Source organism: Bos taurus, chromosome 27 (assembly GCF_002263795.3).
Source record: "Bos taurus isolate L1 Dominette 01449 registration number 42190680 breed Hereford chromosome 27, ARS-UCD2.0, whole genome shotgun sequence".
NCBI classification, from domain to species: Eukaryota; Metazoa; Chordata; class Mammalia; order Artiodactyla; family Bovidae; genus Bos; species Bos taurus.
This window is the reverse complement of record NC_037354.1, coordinates 40,049,881-40,073,794: the sequence shown is the minus strand read 5'-3', so window position 1 is coordinate 40,073,794 and position 23,914 is coordinate 40,049,881. Positions and strand designations below refer to the sequence as shown.

The following is a 23,914-nucleotide window of genomic DNA, read 5'->3' as shown; positions in this document are numbered from 1 at the left end:
TGCATCAAAAAGTACTAACGTGACTCTAGTGGCAAAGAGAATAAAACTGTTCAGAAATACAGAGCATCTAAGAACATCTAGAAAGTGCCCCTTAAAAAGTGAACTCTTAGTAAACTCTCTAGCTTTTTACGTTCCTTTCAAATGCAGACATCGCTGAATGGTATATTCAGCGAGTCTCTGTGCTCCCGGGAGAGGGAAAGGCCTTTTCTTGACACCCACCGACCGCTGCACATGCCCCGCCATGGCCCCCGCGAGGAGACTCTGCGAGGAAGAGTAGGGGAGACGGGTCCTGCTTCTGGTGCAGTCAGAGTCCCTAGCGGGGAAATAGGACAGAGCGAAAATATGGGTTCAGGTGGAAAACCCACGTTTTTAAAGGCAACGTATTGCTTCTGAATTACCAGTTTCTACACGTACAGTTACAATTCTAGCATTTTTCATTTAGAACTGGAAATGTATTCATTCAGCTTTAAAAAAAAAAAAACAAAACAGGGCTCCTTGTAAAAGTACATGAAGGCATACACTTGAGTAGGCGTGTCTGCATGTAATGGCCCTCACATCTCATTTACCTTACTCAGAAGCTCTCCCACACAATACACCTGCCTGGCCGTGAGACCTACTCAGAGGTCTGGACGCGTGGCCGCTCCTGTCTAGCCACACCCCTCTCCTCCCAGCGCTGGGCTCCAGTGCCACCCGCTCCACGGAGCTCTCTCTGCCCGGCTCCTGCAACCAGGGTGTGTCTCCCTCCAGGAGTTTCCATGCCAGTGCGCTTGCGTCCTTGTGGGCACTGCGAGTGGGCACAGCAGGTGCTTGCGGGTCAGGTCCAAGAGCCTGCACGCTGGGGAACGCCTAGCACAAGGATAAGCATGGTGCTGATGCTCAAAAACACCAGCAGCTGCTCATCCGTGACTCTCCTGCTACATCCACTTGAGTGTCTCACAAGTGAACAACTTCACACCTCTCACCTGGCAAGTTAAACAGGCCCATAAGCTCGTTCACTCCCATGAAATCTATCAGTAATAGTGTCAGATCTAGGGAGGGCATGTGAGTAGCTCTGCACTTATTTTTGGTGAGTTTTTCTAAGGGAGGGGGTAGTTTAAAAGCAAAGCCTCTTTCTTATTACAGATACCATGTGACAACAATGTACACATTGGTACAATGAATCACCACAGTCCCAGCATCCATTTCTTCCATTATTTTAGAGGAAACAGAAGAAATAAACCAATCTTGCTGCTCAACCAGCCACAATCCCTTGAAATGGAAGCACGTCGAATGGTTAGCTCTTGGGACTCTGAACGAAATGTTATGGTACCTAGTAGCTTGCTTTGTAGCAGGCAATCAATACATACCCACAAAGGAAATGGGTAACAATATACTCCACATATTCACCCAAAAAGTAGTTACATGAGTTGCTAGTACACATTTCCCCCGCCACCGCCCCCGCCACGAAAGAATTAAATTTGGCCTCTGATGAAAACAGGTACTTTCTTGATACGCACACACAAATTTCTAATGGACTTTTCATTAAACATTGGGAGCAGGATCTTCTTTTACAAGTTTAAGGATAACTAAACATAATTCTCATATTAGTTTTTACATTAAGACCAAGTGACAAATGAAGCCAATCTCTATTTGTTTAAAGAATGACTAAGATTTTAAACAGTTTCATGCATTACGTTACCATGTTCCAGTCTGTTTCAACTTTTCTGAATATGGATTCCATTCTCCACACACCATTCTCCCATCCAGAAATGGTTTGGTTATTACTTGAAATTCGGACATAATAATTTTTTACAATGTTATAGCAAAGGTGGAGCTGTTTAGAAATCTTCTCATTTTCAGAGGGGATGAACAGGGTTTCTTTACTCTTGGAAAAAAAAGAAGAATTAGTTTTTCAACATAATGGAAAGCAGGTGCACAAAGAGGTACTGCTGTGGAGAGGGTCACGTGACCCCGCAACAGGGAAGCGCAGTGGTGCCGCCGGGAAACTCGGAAATTCTCCTACAGGCTAAACATCATCAGTGTGGCGCTGACATAGCAACAGACATTAGTAAGCAGCAAACCAGAAACAAACTGCAGCTGTGACTTACATTTCGGGGACTCTGCATCAACATGAATTCACTCCCACCACCACCACTTAATTGGACACAGCAGTCGTCTCCTACAGCTGAGTCCTAGCTTTCAACTCAACCTCTCCACACGGATCAAAACGACTGCTAAGGACGTGAACGGGGACACATCACTTACTTGTCTAACTCGCTGCACTGACCTCCTGCTGCACAGAGACTCTAAGCCCCTACGAAGGTGGCCAGGGCCGCACACGGCTCGTCCTCCACGACCTCCCCCACCAGACCCCACGCTCCTCTTCCCTGCTGCCTCCACGCCCCCACTGTGCCCCTCCTCCTTTAGCTCCTTACAAAGCCAGCTCCTTCCTGCCTCGGGGCCCTGACACGTGCATCTGGAAGGCTGTGCTTGCTACTCTCCAGCTATGGGACTCTTTTTCCCACTCCAGGCCGCAGCCAAAGGTAATTTCATCAGTGTCCTTTCCTGATGCTAGAAGCGAGGACAGGATAGCTGGAAATGATCTTCTGCATGGGTGAATTGCTACAAAAGCTTTTACCTTAAAATTGCAGGCAATTTTGCATTCTCTTACAAAATAAATCGTTTCTTTTAATGCAAAATAGTCCCCTAAATTCCTGAAGTCACTGAGCGAATCTAGTTTGAGAAAGATGCTACGTTTACCCTGCGTCTGCATGGCACAGACACCAAGCCCCCTCTCCCTTACACACGAGCACAGGTGCCTGCAGGTCAGGTCAGTCCTCCTTGAGGCGGGATGGGGAGGTGCCCGTGTAGCAGCCTCCCTGGTCTCACCCATGAGAGGCCAGTGGGACCACCCCTCCCAGTTCTAACACCAGAAATGTCCCAAACACCGCCAAAAGTCTCCTGGAAGGTAACATCACCCACTGCTGAGAACCACTGCTCTAGTCTGAATCAATGTCTTGCTTTTTAACTAATCATTGACTAATCAATCAAGATAGTAGGTAACGCATTTTTTTTTTTTTTGGTTAAACACTGGGTATCAGGTATTAACCAATGTGAAAACTTCAAATGTACAAGGCAAACTAGTACAGCCACTATGGAGAACAGTGTGGAGATTTCTTAAAAAACTGGAAATAGAACTGCCTTATGATCCAGCAATCCCACTGCTGGGCATACACACTGAGGAAACCAGAAGGGAAAGAGACACGTGTACCCCAATGTTCATCGCAGCACTGTTTATAATAGCCAGGACACGGAAGCAACCTAGATGTCCATCAGCAGATGAGTGGATAAGAAAGCTGTGGTACATATACACAATGGAGTATTACTCAGCCATTAAAAAGAATACATTTCAATCAGTTCTAATGAGGTGGATGAAACTGGAGCCTATTATACAGAATGAAGTCAGTCAGAAAGAAAAACACCAATACAGTATACTAACACATATATATGGAATTTAGAAAGATGGTAATGATAACCCTGTATGCGAGACAACAAAAGAGACAGATGTATAGAACAGTCTTATGGACTCTGTGGGAGAGGGAGAGGGTGGGATGATTTGGGAGAATGGCATTGAAACATGTATAATATCATATATGAAACGAATCGCCAGTCCAGGTTCAATGCATGAGACAGGATGCGCAGGGCTGGTGCACTGGGATGACCCAGAGGGATGGTATGGGGAGGGAGGCGTGAGGGGGGTTCAGGACAGGGAACATGTGTACACCTGTGGTGGATTCATGTTGATGTATGGCAAAACCAATACAATATTGTAAAGTAAAAAAAAAAAAAAAAAAAGGAAGTAGGTATTGTAAGTAAAATAACTGGAAAACTAAAAAGAAAAAAAACAAATGTACAAGGATTAGTAAGTAGAATATAAAATATCTTAGAAAGTATTTACAAATGTATAAATAAGAAGATAATTCCCTAGAACCTGTGATTATTATTGCCACAAGGATAAGGTAAAAAATAAAATCAGTTTATTATTTTTAGAAGGTGACTTTCTAAATATGAATTAGTATACTAGCAGGTAACAATACTTCGCCATTCTTCTCTTCTTTATCAAAGATATTTCATTATCAAAGATATTTCAGAGTACTGCCATAAACCAGATGGAATTAAAAATTTTAAGTAGCATTATCTACTACTTTACCAAAGAATAATTAATTACAAAGGGAAAAGAAAAATATGTATATTACTGAATATATCATTTATAACATTAATATTTCATAAATGCTTTAAAATTTAAGGTTAAGACAAAACTCCTTCTGAAAACATCACTAATGTTTCCTTCTTTGTCCAGCTGATGTCAAGATATATAGTTCCCTAATTTTTTAGGACTGACTTTTAAAATAAACATCTATTTCTAAAGAGAAAAATGACTTTTAAAATTCTCAGCTCTAAAATGAACTCCATAATTGAGAAATTTTTAAATTTTTCAAAAGGGAAAACAATCTGGGCATATAGCCCAATTCCTATTTTTAAAGTTTAATTAACTTATATGCCATGCAAGAGGAAGCACACTCATCCGTGAAAAGAAAAAGAAATGAAGACCTAAATACCCATATTTTAAACTGAACACAGCTGTGAATGACATTGGTCTTTTCAAATTGGCTTCATCTAGATTTCTACTTGTAATGTGCACTGCATCAGCAGTGATTGGAGTTATCTGTTGAATTCAGATCGTTATTCTATGGCTGAACCACCACTTCTAACTGCCTGCTAAATATGATGAGATAAATTTAAAAGTAAACAATGTTGACTAGGGATAATTCACCACTCTTCCTTTATTAGAGAAATGAGGTGTAATAATGGCAAATTTGGAAAAAGTAGATATAAAACTCTGTTTGGTAATTTTCCTTTCAAGCATTTTTCATTACTTATCTTCTTAGGTGTTTATAATAAATGCTTTCTAGTGAGTCAACTTTAAGCTCCCTAAGGGCAAAGAACTTTCTTAATGTCCATTACAGAGCATAATGCTTTCAGCTAGCCTCTAACTCTAGGAGTTATATTCCCATTGTTCATCACTTAATTTTGAGAGATTAACTGACAATATTTACAGAAAGTCTGACTATGTAATAGTACTCACACCAACAACTTCTAGCCAAAACTAGATGTGGTCAAGAATGTAGTAAGAAACGAACACTGTCACTAGCGGAACGACCCAGATTTCTATTGTGTTCCCCACTTGTACTTAAAGTTTTCACAGCACTGAACAGGACTTGACAAAGATGATATCTGAAAGTTTAAAGACAGACATTCAGTGTCATTATTCAGCATCAAAATGCAAAGTTTAAAACAGGGGGAAAAAAAGATATATATGTAAAACTGAATCACTCTGTTGTAAACCCGAAACTAACACAACATTGTAAATCAACTAAACTTTGATAAAAAATAAATTATAATAATCAGACTACAGGGTTTCCCTTGTGGTCCAGTGGTTAAGAATCCACCTTGCAATGCAGGGACAGTGGCTCCATCCTTGACCCGAGAAGATCCCATATGCTGCAGGACAATTAGCCCGTACACCACCACCACCGAAGCCTGTGAGCCCCAGAGCCTGTGCTCCACAAGAGAAGGCGCCGCAGTGAGAAGCCCGCACACCACAACTACAGAGCAGCTCCCGCTTGGCACAACCAGAGCAAGCCCAGGCACAGCAACGAAGAGCACAGTAACAAACAGATAAAATTAAAGAACAGAAAACCATCGCAATTTCCAGAGAAAATTAGTTTCTTATGGAAAAAAATCACAGTATAATACTATATACCACTAGAAATGCTAACATGAAAAAGACAGGGAACCACAGATAAAGACGTGAAAAAATCTCACTTATTGCTGGGCAGAGTGTGAAGCGGTTGGGAAGCCGCCGGTCCTCACACTCCGACCCAGCTCTTCTGCCCCCGGTTGTGTACCCACGGTGAGACACACAACGCTCACCGAGGACATGTCTGCATGTGTTCACAGCAGCAACGCTTAAAAAACCGAAGGGTAGTTGATGACAACACTGTGTTACTTTCAGCTGTATGGCAAAGTGGTGCAATTATACATATACAGGGCTTCCCAGGTGGCTCAGTGAGTAAACAATCTGTCTCCAATGCAGGAGACGCAGATGTGGGTTGATCCCTGGGTCAGGAAGATCCCCTAGAGGAGGGCTTGGCCACCCACTCCAGTATTCTTGCCCGGAGAATCCCATGGATAGAAGAGCCTGGTGGACTACAGTCCCTAGGGTCACAGATGTCTATTTTCAGATTATTTTCCATTATAGATTATTACAAAACACTGAGTAGAGTTCTCTGTGCTATACAGGAGAGCTCTATCGTTTATTTATTTTATATACGGCAGTGTGCCTCTCTCAGTCTCACACTCCTAACTTATACTCCCACCCCTTTCCCCTTTGAGCAATCAGAAGGTTGTTTTCTATGTGTGCAAAGTATGCTTCTATTTTGTAAACAGATTCATTTGTATTACTTTTCAGATACCTCATATAAGTGATATCATATAATATCTGTCTCTGAGTTAATATGATAATCTGTACATCCATTAATTGTTGCTGCAAATGGCACTATTTCATTATTTTTTAATGGCTGAATACTATTCCATTGTATAAATACAACACATCTTCTTTATCCATTCATCTGCTGATGGACACTTAGGCCGCTTCCATATCTTGGATATTACTGTAAACAGCACAGTACCACAATTTTACACCAAAATTGAGAAACAAACTAAATACCCTATAGTGACGTGGATAAGTTACAGAATATCCACACAGTGGGATACTGTACAGCAGTGAGAGTAAATGTACTATAAACATACAGCAGCAACTATGATCTCACTAAATAGCGTAAGAGGAAGAAACCGCCCACAGAAGAGTACATCCTGTATGATTCCATTTACATAAGGCAGAATAACAGGCAAAACTAGTCCCTGATGTTAGAAACCGGGATAAAGGTCACTCCTAGGGGTGAAAGGTGGTGACTAGTCGTTACTTCTCATTCTGGTTAGTGGTTATGTGTTTAACAGTTTGTGAAAATCTGTTAAGCTGTGCACTTATAATTCATGCATTTTCATGTACTTCAGTAAAAGTTATAACTGCACTAGAAATTTACATAAAGTAACAATAGAAAAGTCCCAATTTAACTGTTTTGCTAACTCCTGTGTGTAATTATACTACATCAATCCATTATTAGCTCTCTTCAAATGTTTACACTTTGTAATGATTACTCTGCAAAGTTCATTGAAAGGCAGTGGTCAGCGGGTTTTGTGCATGAAAAGGGCGCGGGACAGGAAGTGGGACAGTGAGGCGGTCGTCGGGCTGCAGTGAAGCAGATACCTCTGGGCCCGCTTCGCCTCGGGCGAGTCTCCAGGCCAAGGACCCAGACGTCCTCCCTCCAAGCTCTCCAGGCTGAGGGCTTCTGGGAGAGATGAATTCAACAAGTTCCACAACAATCCTCTGGAGAAGTTCTTTCTTTCTGTTTTCTGACAAAGATACTTGCCTCTGTAATTCAGGTTTAAAAAAAAAAATCATTAAAGATTAAGAGAATGCAGGGGTCCATCTGTAAGCAGGACTATAATTAACACATTTGAATTTTAACAATGTCTGACTAACCAACTTTATTTTCATACATACAATTATTTGGAAAATAAAAACGACACTGTGGAAAGTTAAGATGATTTTCTAACTTTCATGTTGAGAAATCATTTAGCACCCATATCCAATTTTCCACACCCTTTGCGTATGTGTGCATGTGTGGGTGCTCAGTCGTGTCCTACTCTTTGTGACCTCATAGACTGTAGCCCTGGAGAAGGAGATGGCACCCCACTCCAGTACTCTTGCCTGGAAAATCCCATGGATGGAGGAGCCTGGTGGGCTGCAGTCCATGGGGTTGCAAAGAGTCGGACACGACCGAGCAACCTCACTTTCACTTTTCACTTTCATGCATTGGAGAAGGAAATGGCAACCCACTCCAGTGTTCTTGCCTGGAGAATCCCAGGGACGGCAGAGCCTGGTGGGCTGCCGTCTATGGGGTCGCATAGAGTCGGACACACCTGAAGCGACTTAGCAGCAGCAGCAGCAGACCATAGCCCACCAGGATCCTCTGTCCAAGGGATTTCCTAGGCAAGAACACTAGAGCGGGTTGCCATTTCCTGCTCCAGGGGATCTTTCTGATCCAGGGATCGAACCCATGGTTTCTTGCCATCTCCTGCACTGGCAAATGGACTCTTTACCACTGCGCCACCTGGGAAGCCCTTCCATGTCTGCTATTGGCCCAGATTTTAAACAGAGGCAGAAGGTTCTGAGTAAGACCAGCTGTCTGGTGAGAAGATGAAGAAAGCAGGGGACCACACACACACATGGCACCTGTTTGAATGCAACAGAAAGCTACCATGGTGGCCCAAGGGAAGAAGCAAACTGAGGCGAACTGAACTCCCTGCCAGGCACCTGCCACCTACCAACCAAGCGGCACGGGGAGCCACGCTTCCAGCAGGCAGGTGCACTGGGACGCCGGGCACAGATGCAGCAGGCCCGCCAGTGCTGGAGGGCGGTCTCTGAGTCCAGGCCCTTCCCACGCTCCAGCAAACACCCCGGGGTTTCAGCTGAGGCACTCGGAAAGGCTGCACACTAGGGTATGGCAGAAGTCCAAGTAGGAGGAGACTCACCTTGGATCTCAAGCACTGTAAGGTGATCTGCCCTGTTCTAACTGCCTGCCAGATGCAAATTTAGTTGTTTTTTAAATCATGAAAAAAATTAATAATACACATATATATGGCTGGCTGACTTAATAGCTGAATTCACTCAGTCGTGTCTGACTCTTTGTGACCCTGTGGACTGTAGCCCACCAGGCTCCTCTGTCCATGGGATTCTCCAGGCAAGAATACTGGAGTGGGTTACCATTTCCTTCTCCAGGGGATCTTCCCCACCCAGGGATCAAACCCAGGTCTCTGTAACCTCTGAGCCACCAGGGAATAGTAAAAAAAATTTCAGTGCACAAAAGGAGTATAAAACCCAAGCTGAGACTCCCCTTTTGGACCCCTAGTTCTCCTCAGAAATAAGCACAGTCAACAATTTCCTGTGCCTTCTTTCAGAAACTTCTCCATGTAGATATATGTAAGGGCAATTGCATGTAATAATATTCAAGAGACACTTAGAAAAATAAGGCTATATATATATGTATATATGTATCTTTTTTTTAAAGAGGAGAATTGGTAAAGACTTTCACTTATTTGGTCACCCCTGGCAGCACGTGGGATCTCAGCTCCCTGACCAGGGAACATGGGCATCGAGGCGCTGCCCTCTGCATTAACAGAGTCTTCAACCACTGGACCTCCAGGGACGTCCAAGGCAGAATATTTATGTCAAGTATTACATATATTGAATTTTTTTTTCACTTTGAAATTTGGCAATTTAAGGCAAAAAAAAAAAAAAAAAAACCCAAAACCCCCCAAAAAACACACACCCACAATATTTAAAATGAGTCCTCAAAATTTTTAATGAAAAAAAGACATTTAACATATTTAAATATTTTTGTTTGCATACTACTTAAAGAACTGCAATGGGTTAAAAATTGGCTATTCTTGATTATATAAAAAATTTCAAATGTCTTCTCAAAACTGACAAACACCCATCACATACCTGCTTATTAAGTCCATTAATAGTTTCTCGAAGTACTTCCTCTTTAATTTCAGTTCTTCTAGAGATTACCTCTTCATGTTTACAAGAATATCGCCAAGTGACATCAACCACCTCGAATTACAAGACACAAATATTTAATAAGATTACAACCATCAACATTAATTTGCTAAACACCTAGAATGCATGCAATTCTTAAATAGAAATTTTTAAATGCTAATCTTTTCATTAAAATTTTTAATCTGTAGAAAAAAATCAAATATGCTTTTTATTCATATTCTAACTGGTACACAAACAAGGAAGACTGTGATTAGGAGATAAAATTTTCCCAACAATTAGCTATCAGAATTTATCTACAAAGCTGATCTGATAAAATTCAAAAAATAAAAACTCCATTTTATTGTACTGAATATCTAAATGGCAAATATATATACATTATAGAACTGTTTCTTGGCAAAGGTGCAAAGATAATTCAGTAGACAAAATAATCTTTTTCAACAAATGGTGCAAATGGTGCTACAACAATTCATTATCCATTTGCAAAATAATGAATTTCAATTCACACCCTGGACTATACATAAAAGTTAACCCAAAATGGATCACAGACACAAATGTAAAACTAAAAGCATAAAACTTCTAGAACTTAGGAGAAAACTTAGGAGAAAATCCTTGTGGCTTGGGATAGGCAAACATCTCTTACATGTAACATCAAAAAGCAAGATCCACAGAAGAACAAATCGATGAACTGAACTTTATCAATTTTTTCTCTTTAAAAATCATTAATAGAAGTAAAAAGACAAGCCAGACAGGGAGAAAATCTTTGCAAAGCACATATTTGAAAAAGGACTTGTATTCAGAATATATGAAGAACTCTCAAAACCCAAGAATAAGAAAATGAACCACTCAATTAAAAAAAAAAAATGGGCAAAGAGGAGAAATGGATGACAAATAAGTCCATAAAAAGCTGCTCAGTATTCGTCCTTGAGGAAATGCAAATGAAATCACTGCACATCTATTAAAAGAGCCAACAAGAAAGTCAGACCATACTGCTAGCAAGAGTATGGAGACACTGGGAATCCTCACATAGTGCTGGTGAGAATATAAAATGGCTTTGGAAAATAGTTGAGCTAACTTCTTAAAAAGTTAAAGTCACCTACCATGTGATTCAGTCATTCCACTTGTAGGCATTTACCAAAGAGAAAAGAAAGCTATGCTCATTCAAAGACTTGTGTCTTTATATTGTCATATAAAGACAATAGCGGCTGCACTAGAAATAGTAAAAAACTGGAAAAATCCCAAATGTCCATCAATAGGCAAATGGATAAACAAAGCATGGTACATTCATACAGTGGAATACTGCTCAGCAAAAGGATAAACTATTGATACATGAAAACACATAGAGGAATATCAAGATAGTTATGATGAGTAAGATAAAAGCACCCCCCATCAAAGAGAGTAAATATGATTCCACTTATACACAACTCCAGAAATGCAGATTCATCTATGGTCTCAGAAAGTAGCTGTGGGGGACTGCAGGGAGAGGGGCAAGGATGAGGGAAGACGAAGCAACAGGGACACTGCAGGGATGACGGGTGTCCTCACGACTCCACTGCAAAGGTTATCTCAGGGGTGTGGACGTAGGGCAACGCTTACTGAATTGTACACTTCAAATATATGCTGCTTAGTCTATGTCCATTATACCTTCAAAAGCTGTCAGAAGAACAAACTAATTTTATTCTTAGGACGCATTTCTTCCCCCCATGTCCTACCTCGTCCTTAGAGAATGCTATGATGTAGGAGAGCTTCTTGCCCCAGCCGACCTCGTAGAGCAGGGGCTTGTCACAGACGTCCTCGCACGAGTCGCAGTGCAGCCAGCGCTGCTGTGATGGTGAGTACACCTCCGTCCAGACATGGTCTACACATGTGACGGGCGGGCGAGAGGCAGCGAGGGAGGAAACAAAAGTTCAGTGTATAAAACCAGAAGGACCTTTGGTGCCCAAGAAGAGAACCACACAGCAACAAGCAACACTGAACTTTAATGACTAAGCCTGACCGTTCTGTGGTACGCAAGACTCTAGAATGGTTGTTCTAATTTCTCTCTGAAATTTTGGAAAATGTCTTGGAAACTCTACTTCAGTAAAGTCAGTGTTAGGTTTGGTTAGAAATCATGTGAGCTAAACCTCTAAAAGGGGCAAACAGGCTGAACAACAGCATCAAAACCATGGAGCTGAGACTTCCCTGGTGGCTCAGTGGTTAGGACTCCATGCTCCCACTGCAGGGGGCACATGGTGCCCCTGGTCAGGGGACTAGGATCCTGCATTCTGGCGGTACAGACGATAAATAAATATTAACAAATGATCAATAAAATTTCCACTAAGCAACAATACATCATTCTTTAAAAAAAAAGTACACATAGCAATTGAGCAGCCCATGGTACTTTTTGGAAATTATGCCCATGAGTATTAAAATTTAAAAAAGCAAAAAACAAAAACCATGGGGCTAATACACACAGTTTGCTAATGTGAAGGAGTTAATTCCACTTTGGAACTGTAGACCAGCAGAGATCTAACAGTGGATGTCTGGTTATTCATGATCTCTATTTGATTGTAAAAAAAAAAACAAACCAAGTAACTATTAAGTGAAGCTTTCATTTTACCCTAAGAAAACAATAGAAAAACACAAGTGAAAAAAATCTAAGAACATGTAAGTGATACAAGTTATAAGTAAATAAAGACAATATAAATCTCACATGGCTTTTATTATATTTTTATTGTATACTGAGTTAAAATTACTAAATCTTATAATCCCTACAAAAATAAAGAATTTCTACAGAACATTATTGCACATGTTCTTATCCAAAGAGAAACAGCATGACTAAAAATGGCATGGTATCTACAAATTGTTACAGAATATTTATGATGCAAAGTACTAGCCATTAAAAAAAAAAAAAGATCCGTGCTCCCCATAAAAAAACCTGTTATCTTACAGAAAGCAAGCGGAGCCTCAGACTACAAGGCAGGAGTGTGCACCCCAGCCTCGGGGCCCCCCACCACACTACGCACCTGTGTAATCCCAGACGTAGCGGGCTTCAAAGCCCAGGGCTCGGCAGCACAGCGTGAAGCAGTTGGCCCACTCCCCGCACCGTCCACGTCTCGTCTCCAGAAGCTTCTCAGGATTATTATACCTGGTTTAAAGTAACAACAACAAAAAGTGCTCATTCATTATCAAAACCAAGAATTCTAAAGAATTTACATTGAAAGAAAGTGCTAGTCCCTCAGTCATGTCTGACTCTCTGTGACCCCGTGGACTGTAGCCCGCCAGGCTCCCCTGTCCATGGGATTCTCTAGGCAAGAACACTGGAGTGGGTAGCCATTTCCTCCTCCAGGGGATCTTCCCCACCCAGGGACTAAACAGGAGTCTCCTGAATTGCTGGCAGATCCTTTCCTGTCTGAATCACGAGGGATGTCACCTTTGTGCTAAACAGTAATCTTTCTTAACTTCATATTCTTAAAGAACGATTACAGAGTCTAGAATGTGTGAGGCACTGTGCTAGAATCCCGGGTGAAAAATGACTAAACACTGGCACAGCCTTCAGGAGCTTACGGTTCTAAGAGAGCAAAGGACAGAACACAGATAATTTTAGTACATGACAGGACATGATACAAGCCATACAACAGGTCAGAATCGGTGTTATGGGACAGGGTTCAGGGAGGAGAGACTGCATCTGAACTGGGCCTTGCAGGACAGGCAGGCTTTGGACAGGCAGAGACTCTCTGTGAAATCTGCTTTAAGCATAAGTGTTAGCCTAACAAGTGGTATAATTAGTTCATTGTACTTAAACAACATAAACTGCTTAATAAAGATTTGAAAGCTTAGCTGAACTCAATTTTACTAATACTTAAAACACTATTTTTCTTTCTAATGATCATTTGGATTACACTTTTATTTTTCCAATTCACTTGAAGGTGCTTGCTAATTTGGAAGTGGTTTTTTGAAATGTATTTTCCACATTCTTTAAAAAGTTACTCCAGGGACTTCCCTGATGGTCCAGCGGTCAGGGCTGGGTGCTTTCACTGCTGGGGCTCAAGTTTAATCTTTGGTCAGGGAACTATGACCCTGCAAACCGCACAGTGCGGACAAAGACAAAAACAGTTACTCCAGTTCTAAAATTACCATAAAGCTGAAGAACATCAAATTTTGCATATTATATTTGGGGCTAATAAAGCTACACAGGGAAAGTGCCCAGCTGAGCAGAAATGTTGGCCATGAGCTCAGGCAGAAAGGACACAGCTTCACAAATGCACTGGCTCGGCAGTGACAAGCTTGTCTTCAATCAAGCAGATGCTCTGGCTTGCGCTACGTTAAATGAATTTATAATTTAGGTAATGTAGTTACTGAAACAAGTGGTCTATTTACATGAGGAAGTAACAGCAGCAGAATTAGGGTGTCCTGTGCCTCCACGCCTCAACACCACTGTGTCAAGGTGAAAGGTCACAGTCTCTAATGAGTAGTGTCCATCCTCCCAACCCTACACAGAGAACAGCCAGCCCAGTGCACGATTCGCAGGGAAAAGGACAAGGTGTAAACACAGTACCTTTGTACTCCGTAGCCTCTGCCCCACCCCATGCACTATCAGTCCACACCCACAGCCTAGAGTTTATGAGGACAATCTACGTATGATGATATATATTTTTATCTTCAGATCTTTGCAAGTACCTGTGCACATATATGCTGAATGAAGAAACAACTGGTGTTAATTACAGATAATTATTGGATACTGGATTCTCTTTATCTTGGACTCTGTATATCACAGCACTTATTCTCCCTTACGACAGAACTGAGTACTGAGGCCCCTAAAATCAGGTATTTAAAAAACTTGCTTAAAAAAAAGAAAAACTTGCTATCTTTTCTTACCTAATGACACAACCAAATTTTATAAGTATTATCAATTAAGAATATCTAATAAGAGACTTGTATATTAAAGGATGGAAAAAGTTAACAGAAAAGCTCCATTTCCTTTAGTTTAAAACCAAGAGATATGAGGGTAGGTTAGGTTGGCAGGGGAGGCACCAAACGTCTTTATTAAAAATAAAGTCCGACGAGATACCATAGCAGTCTACAGTCACTGCGCTGTGCATCACGCCCCAGGACCGCTCTGGTTTATTTCTGGATGTTATGCTTGATCCCCTTCATGTCCTTCCCACCCGTCAACCCTCCTCCCCTCTGGCAACCACCCATCTTTTTTCTCTGTGTCGATTAGCTTTGCTTTGTGTGTTTATTTGCTCTGGTCTTAGATTCCACACACAGGTGAAATCATGTGGTACATGTTTTTCTCTGTGTGACTTATTTCCTTGGTATAACACCCTCAAGGTCCATCACACTGTTGCAAATGGCAAGATTTTATTCTTTTCTTACAACTGACTAGAACTGCACGGTGTATATATAACACCACATCTTCTTCATCCATTCACCCATCAATTGCTAAAAAATAAATCTTAAAAGATCTCATGACAAAGAAAAAATTTTAACTGTGTAACAACCAAAAGTAACTAGATTTACTTTGATCATTGCACAATGTCTACAGATGTCAAATCATTATGCTGTATACCTGAAAATAATGTAACATACGCTGAGCATGCTTCAATTAACAACATCATGACAGTAAACATTAAAAAGGAAAAATAAAATTAGTTTCAAAAAATGAAACTATTTTAAAAAATAATATAAAACAGGACAGTCTTTATACTTTCACCTTCCATATTACCATCTGATGATTTAAGTGCAGCACTGTATTTACCATCACAAGGATTAGTATTAGTCTAATCTTTTAGCATTATTTTTATGTGCTATCAGTATTATTATTATTGTTATCAGAAAGTTAAAATTTATGTATTAAAAGAAGAAAAACTCGCAATTTACAGCATTAAACTGCTAGGAAAATACTGAATTCAAGAGTCAACAAGCTTTTCCCATAAAAAGCAAGACAGCAAATATTCTAGACTGTGGAGGCCATACGGCCTCTGTGGCCAGTATTCCACTCTACCACTGTAACATGAGAACAGTTACAGACCATGAGTTAGCAAAGCAGCACGGATGTGCTCCAATAAAACCTCATTTACAAAAGCAGGACGTGGGCTGGACTGAGCTTGTCAGCCATAGCTAGCCGACCCCTGTTCTGGAGGAATATACTTCTAATAACAAAAGTGAAGATTAGAAGTTGGTTTAATAAAATTCTCTTCTAACCATTCCATGAGGGACTGCTCTGACTTCACTGTTAGCGGACACTCACCGTGGGAATCGGTTGCTGAGCTGGCATGTGTCACAGTAGTGGTCTTCTACTCTGTTCGCACCCCACTTCAGCTCCTCTTCACTGGGGAGTAATGACTCGCCTCTGGACTTAGTCTGGCCACCACACTTACTGCACACAATGTCGTTTACCCAGTGAAAAAATTCTTCCTTAAACCAGTGTAAAAGCTCCAGCAAAAGAAAATCCTCTTCACTTACATTAGTACCTGAAAAGTTAGAACAGAACTGAGTAAGACCTAAAGCAGAAAAAAAATAAAAGCACCCACATACATTTTATTCTCAAATATGAAGCTGAAATTAATGAAAACAGAAGACGATCTAAAAGGTCTTCACGGGAGGATGCAGACAGAGTCGTGAGAGCACTGTTGAGGCACACTCAAGCCGTTGGGCTTGAGCACCGCATCCTCTGACCGACACCGCACTCAGCACAGCCACGGAAAGTAAGAAAGTAAGTCTGACTTTGGGGATACAATTTTTCCCAGAAGCCCACTGTGTCCCCCTGTTGCCTAGTGAAGTAATAAAGCTATCCTTTCCTACTTTACCACCCGCTCTAAAACAGAAGTCTGATTTTGAAAAACATTTTTAAATGACTGCATTAAACCTGTCTGTTATCAGACATAAACACAAGTAAATATGAAACAATCACAAAATTACAGGCAGAAATCACAGAATTCTGGACATACTAAAAATCATCCTATTAGCTTTTCTACTATTAGTGCTTCAATTGTACAATTTAATTCATCTGAGAATAGTTACCACAAAACACATAAAAGCACAACCATGTTTACAATATTTACAACAATGCTGCAAGTAAACATGATATACCATATTATATCCAGTGTATCAAATAAAAGGGTCTCTAACCACATTCAAGGCAGTGTTATCTCTGGGAAGAAGGAAAGGAGAGAGGAAAAGAATCTGGGAGACACAGATGGGTCTCTCATTCCTGTCTTTAATGTTTTATTATTAAATAGTCAAAAAACACATATATGAAGGAAATATATGGCATAATACTAAGATCTAATAAAATCTGATGCTGGGCACAGGTATTGAATCTATTATACTCTATTCTTGTATTTATATTTTATATATTTCAAAATTATAAAAAAATTTTAAAGAAAAAACTACAGAGATTAATTAATTAAAAAGCCAAAACATATTATGTTCTTGAGTGGGAAAAAAATATCCTCAAGTTGTTAATTCTCTACAAATCAACCCGTACTTTAATGAAATCCCAACACACAAAATTTATAAAATTATGAAATTCACAAATTTCATAAAATTATTTTTATGAAAAAATAATTTTTCATAAAATTTGACAGGCTAACTGCAAGAAACTCATAAGAAAGAGGAAATGCACAAAATAGTCAACACAACTCTTAAGATAAATTTGTCTATAGTACTTCAAGACACATTAAAAAATTCTAAATAAAATACTGTGATATTGGTAAAGAACAGACAGATGAATGAAATAAAAGAAAGAGTCCTGAAAGACAGATTTCTAAGTGATGCACAGTATTTAATAAAGCTAGCCTTTAAAGCAATTATAAGAGGAAGGACTGTTAGACAAATTGTATTGGGACAAGCAGCTGTCCAGATATCAGATTCTTCCTCCATTCCTTCTAACACATATATATAAGCACCATACACAGAAAGAATATTATAAAAGAAGAAGTTTATGTTTACAACTTTGGGGTTAAAAACAAAATACAACTGTAAAAATAATTTTCTCACATTAAAATTGATAACTTTTCAATTTCAAAAGGTACAGTAATGAAATTAAACAATACTGAGAACAAAATGTAATGGCATCTAACAAAGAAAAGTATCCAGAATGTATAAAGAATGTCTACAAATCAGGAAGAATATTCACAAAATCATTAGAAAACTTAGCAAAGTCCATACGAAAGTTCAATTATTTCATTAAGTGGAAACGAACACCCCCAGACCCTTCTGTTACAGGTTGGAAGACAGCCTGTTTGCCAGGGACCCACTGTAGTACAGAAGCAGCACATGCCCTGGATACTTTTACACCCATCCCGGGGAAACATTCCTTCAGGTAGGCAGGCATGCTTTCCAAGGATTTTCCCTGGAAGCCTCAAGAATAGAGGAAACTGGTCCCCCTCTCAACGTCCGTCCGTGGGACACTGGGACACAGTATGAGTGGCAACGCGCGCACACTGCAGAGCACTAAGGGAAGGGCAGGTGGCCTCCAAGACATGTGAGAAAAACCCCAGGGAGCTGAACATGAGCGATGACACACTTCACGTAAACTCGCCAACATAAACTGTTTACTTTTATATATAACTACCTATGGATGTATATAAACAGAAAAAGATATGAAAAGAAACACATCACATGATAACAGCTGTTAAGTGTGGAGTAGGAGGGTAGACTGACTGGCAAGAAGAGCTTAGCTTTTCCTGTACAATATGAAGACTTCTCAACGAAGAGATACTGGTGAATGTTCATTTCCAAAAATGAACTTTTGGAAAAACAGCACTGCCATCCTGCTTCTCCATTGAGTCCCTACAGCAAAGTGATCTTTTTAAAAACACAAGACAGCTCATGTCATTTGAAACCCTCTAATGATTTTCCATCTCATTCAGAATACAACCCAAAGTCTCTTATTTTTGCAGCTGGCCCACGTGGAGGCTGAAAATGGCCCCCTAAAGACATTTACATTCTAACCCCTGAGCCTGTGAATGTCACCATGAAGGAAAAAAAAGAAAGAAAGCCTCTGTAGATATGATGAAGTTAAGGACTCTGAGGCAAGGAGATTCCCCAGGTTACTAAATATGGACCTTCAATGCATCACATGTATCCTTTCAAGAGGGAAGCAGTGGGAGACTTTACAGAGGAGGAGGATTTGAAGATGTTGGTCTTTGAGACGGGAGTGATGCAGCCACAAACCAAAGACTGCAGGCGGCCACCAGAGGCTGGCAGAGGCAGGGAAGAATCTCCTGAGGGCCTCCAGGGAGCGTGGCCCTGCCAATATCCTGATTTTGGCCGAGGGATGCGGCTGATGGGTTTCTGGCTTTCACAACTGTGAGACAGTACACTTCTGCTGTTTTAAGGAACCAAGTGTGTGATAACTTGCGCCAGCAGCCACAGGCGGAAGCTAACAGATCCTCTTTGTCTCCCTGACTGTTTGGTCGTGCTCCTTCTGCTGCAGCCATATCTCCCTTCTGCAGCCCCTGAGCACAGCACGCTCACCCCCTCTCAGGGAGCCCGTGCAGCTGGCAGGGCCTCCACCAGAAAACAAATTGTTGCTTCAAGGGAAGCTTTCCTGACGACCCTCCCCCAAGAGCACCCTGCGTGCGCTCTCTTCCGTCTTCCTGGCCTGTCTCCCCAGCACGACTCACCACCTGCCAGATCTGAGGAGTTGTCTCTGGCTTTCTCATCCACTACTGCAGGGACTTTGTTTACCGTCTCTTCAGCAGCTGAGCTTGCTACACAGTAGGTGCTCAGTAAATACTGGAATAAACCACAGAAACTGAGCTAACAAGTCTCATAGTCTAACTGAGCATCACTGTTCAGCACACAGGATGGGAGGAGGTAAGGAACATAGTACACTTTTGCTTCCGAGTCTGTCCTCCTGGGATACAGTGCAGCTTCCCAGCTAGGAGCATGCACATCACACAGAGAGGGTCAGTGCTCCCTGGTTTTGCAAGATCCTTAACTATGACTCACAGAATTCCAAGTGGAGTCCTGTCTGTGCAGGTTAAGAGCTCAGACAGGTCAGAACAGCAACCATCTGACAGAACTTTTGGTAATAATGGAAATAATTCATACCTACACCATCCAGTAGGGTTGCTACTAATGATGGCTTCTGAGTACTTGAAATGTATTGAATGCAACTGAAGAACTCAATGTTTAATAGTCATTTAATATAAATTAATTTAAATGTAAATACCCTCCAATGCTACCTTTCTTTCTAGAACCTCTGCAATGCCCCCCTTCTCCCTGCTGCCTTGTCTTTTCAACCTGGGCGATCTCACTCACTTGCATGGCTTCACCTGTCACTGTGAAGTGTAGGTCAAGGTGTGACTTCCAAAACAGCTCCAGGCCTCCATTTTCATGTGGGGGCCCAGCTGATGTCCAGCAGGGGCCTGAACGCAGACCCCTCACCTCCTTTCAAAGCCTGCCCACACTGACTGCAATTCAGAGAGAGGTGGTCCTCTTGCACATTTTCCTTCCATGCCCCCGACTCCACATCCGATCACCCGCAAGCACCCCAGCAACTCACACACCCACCGCTTCCCTTGCAGTCGCACCCCCTGCGTGCCTTCTTACTCCTCTTAGGGAAATTCTGTTTCTAGTGTGCTTGAATTCTTCTCTCCTGTACCCTCTTGATTCTCTTTATCTTACAAGTGATTGCTAGGCTGATTTTCCTGAAGGGCACCCTGTGTCTTTCCCTTGCTTAATGCTTCAGTGCCTAACCCTCTGACTTAAGTCATTAAGAACATCTGACTTCCCTGAGAAGTCATCTTACTTCTTCCTGCCTAGTGAACAGGTTATTTAGTACTTCTGCTCTAAGTTCAATCATACTAACACCATAGCATTAGCCTTCTAAGATGCATTCATCCTTCAAATTTCCTTGGTTCTTATTCTCTACTTCAAAACCTCATTACAAGTCCTTTGTTTCATTTTACCTCTAATTCTTTTTTGAAAGATTAAAAATGTAAACTCAGTATGCTCTGCTCTGTCTGAAATTCAATGTCAAACAAAACATGGTCTTGGCCCACCTCATATGTCTCCCCAAACCCGACACAAGCAGACCATGCCATGCACCCTTCCCCATGATGCCTCACGCCGCTGCCCCGCGCACACTGCTCCCTGCACCTCCAGCAAAGCCCCTCTTCCCTACCTTCACATGGCTTTTGGGATCTCAGGTTGTAAATCCAATGTATCTTTCATAAACTTTAAAAGACAAAAGCCCAGTCTCTTCTGATTTTCACAATACCAATGCACACTACCTGTTGTGTTCCTTCTGCCCTACTCATGTCAAAGCCCCAGACTTCCCTGACTCTAGGCCCCTCTGGCCTTCCTGTCTCACTGTGGGGGTGACCCAGGCCCCTGAACACAGGTCCCTACAACACCGAGACTTAGCCCTAAGGCTGTAGGATGCTCCTCTCCCATGTCTCGCCACCAACAGAATCCCAGTACAGCAACAGGGCACGATTACAAGAAGCCATCTGCAGGAGGGAGATGAGCTCAGGAGGAGTCCTCAGGGAGCCTGGAGACCACAGAGGGCCCCAAGCACACCAGAGGAACCTGAAGGCCCCGACACTCACACCAAGCATTAAACAGTGTAGTTAAACGAGTTGAGTGGACACGTAAGCCTTCCACAAAAGGCCTCTTCACTTCAGTTCCCATTACCCAACACATTATACTCAACTTTTAACAAAAAATTACAAAGCAGGCTAAAACGCAAGAAAAAAGTCTGAAGAGACAAAACAGGCATCAGGACCACTTACATACAGCACAGATTTTGGAATAAGAGAATTGAAAATAATTATGATTAACATGCTTGGGGGCTCTAATGAGAAGGGAGACCACATGTAAGAACAGATGCACAGTGTAAGCAGAAGGATGGGAAGAAAGCAAAAACTGTTAAGAGATAATGCCGTTCATGGGCTCATCAGCAGACTGGACACAGCCAAGGATAGATTACTGACCCTGAAGACAAGTTGCCAGAATCTGAGAGTCAAAGAGAAAGAGAATGAAAACAAAGGAACAAAACACCCAGAACATGCAATTACGGTGGGAGAATTTTCATAATGGCCTAGCACATCAAGCAAAAGTGGAAATAGTTGATAAGTAAGAGTATAACAGGATACCCTATTTTGGAGTATCAGAAGGAAAAGAGAGACAGAAAGGAGCAGAAGAGACATTTGAAGTAATAATGGCCGAGAATCTTCCAAGATTAATGAGACATCAAAACACAGATCTGGGATACTCAGGAAACACCAAGTAGGATAAATACCAAAACATAACATCCAGGTATATCATACTCAAACTGAAGAAAGTGAACAATGGACAGAGAACCCTGCATGAAGCTGGGGATGGGGTTGGTGAGGGTTCCGAGTATAGAGACAGAAATTCCAGGCGACTTCTCATCACACACAAGCAGGCAACAGCAGAGAGAATCAAGTGTCGTTGACAGAAAGGAAGAAACCCCACCAACCAGAATTCTACACCCCAGTGATATCATCCTTCAACAGTGAAGGAGAAATAGAGACCTTCCCAGGCAGAGAAAAACTGAGGGGCTTCACCTCCAGAATACCTGCCCTGAAAGAAACAGTAGAAGAGGTTGGTCTTCAGAAAGAAGAAAACTCAGGCCTGCATACTGGGAGAGTGTCCAAAGAATGAATGAAGGAAGGCAACATAAAATCTGTCATTTTCCTCACTCTTAGTCTGCTGGGTGACTACAGTGTCTAGTTCAATGAAATGAAGGACAGTAGGGTCTCAAGGGATGGGAAGAAGAATTGAGACACTCTGTTAAACTTACCTGCACTACACAGAAAGCTGTATAATGCTTGTGGAGGTAAGGGAGAGATGAATTAGAAACTCAGAATTTATACATGTACACACCACTGTATATAAAATAGATAAATAAAGACCTACTGTACAGCACATGGAACTCTATACTGTGCAATAATATAAATAGGAAAATAATCTAAAAGAGTAGACATACATGCATATATAACTGAGCCACCTTGCTGGATACCTGAAAGTAATACAACATTATAAATCAACTCTACTTCAATGTAAAATAACAGTTTTTTAAACTGAGAAAAAAAAATGTTTATTGCATAGCAGATCAACCACCAAAAGAATATTACAGAACACCCCTAGAAAATATAGTATTAGGAAATGAGTTCACAGAAAAAAACAATTATATAAAAATTCAAAGTAAAAATGCTGAAATTGGAAAAACTTAACAACAAAATTTAAAATCCTAAGACTATTCATGAAAACAACTACTGGCTGATGAATGTGGCAGGCACTGCTCTGAGCCACGCACATGCACTAGTCTAGCTATTTTGAGAATTATCATTCCTATTATCGAATGAAGAAACCAGCAGGGAGATGAAATTCCTTGCTCAGTGATGCAAGGTGAGAGGTGGAGCTCAATCTATACCCAGGCAACCGGCTTCTACATGCATATGCTATAGCAGTAACTGCCAGTTAAAGGGGAGTCAGTGGTCGAATCACATAAATTCATTCTGAATAAGCTTTTTCTCAGATTCACATTAAAATTCACTAATAATGCCATCACATATCGCATGGACTAAAGTTCCAGTGACATTATATCTTTAAAAAAATCACATGCCAATGATTAAACTAAAAATACATTATTTGAATTAAAAAATTTTAACAGATGTGTGGATGTTCAGTTCAGTTCAGTTGCTCAGTAGTGTCCGACTCTTTGCGACCCCATGAATCGCAGCATGCCAGGCCTCCCTGTCCATCACCTACTCCCGGAGTTCACTCAGACTCATGCCCATCGAGTCAGTGATGCCATCCAGCCATCTCATCCTCTGTCATCCCCTTCTCCTCCTGCCCCCAATCCATCCCAGCATCAGTCTTTTCCAATGAGTCAACTCTTCGCATGAGGGGGCCAAAGTACTGGAGTCTCAGCTTTAGCATCATTCCCTCCAAAGAAATCCCAGGGCTGATCTCCTTCAGAATGGACTGGTTGGATCTCCTTGCCGTCCAAGGGACTCTCAAGAGTCTTCTCCAACACCACAGTTCAAAAGCATCAATTCTTCAGTGCTCAGCCTTCTTCACAGTCCAACTCTCACATCCATACATTACCACTGGAAAAACCATAGCCTTGACTAGACAGACCTTTGGTGGCAACGTAATGTCTCTGCTTTTGAATATGCTATCTAGGTTGGTCATAACTTTCCTTCCAAGGAGTAAGCGTCTTTT

The 23,914-nt window shown here is 41.4% G+C and overlaps 1 protein-coding gene across 5 annotated transcripts in view; it reads right to left on the bottom strand.

The window, feature by feature from the left end:
- The window catches only part of NGLY1 (N-glycanase 1), a 58,355-nt gene that overhangs the window by 4,938 nt on the left and 29,503 nt on the right, over positions 1 to 23,914 (bottom strand). For all 5 annotated transcript variants that reach the window (XM_005226174.3, NM_001192787.1, XM_059882245.1 and 2 more), the window contains exons 5-10: positions 15,957 to 16,179; positions 12,730 to 12,851; positions 11,437 to 11,582; positions 9,671 to 9,781; positions 7,370 to 7,534; positions 1,679 to 1,864 (exon numbers count right to left, since the gene is read on the bottom strand). In XM_005226174.3, the coding sequence (XP_005226231.1) occupies positions 1,679 to 1,864; positions 7,370 to 7,534; positions 9,671 to 9,781; positions 11,437 to 11,582; positions 12,730 to 12,851; positions 15,957 to 16,179 (953 nt within the window). The remainder of the gene's footprint in view (positions 1 to 1,678; positions 1,865 to 7,369; positions 7,535 to 9,670; positions 9,782 to 11,436; positions 11,583 to 12,729; positions 12,852 to 15,956; positions 16,180 to 23,914) is intronic.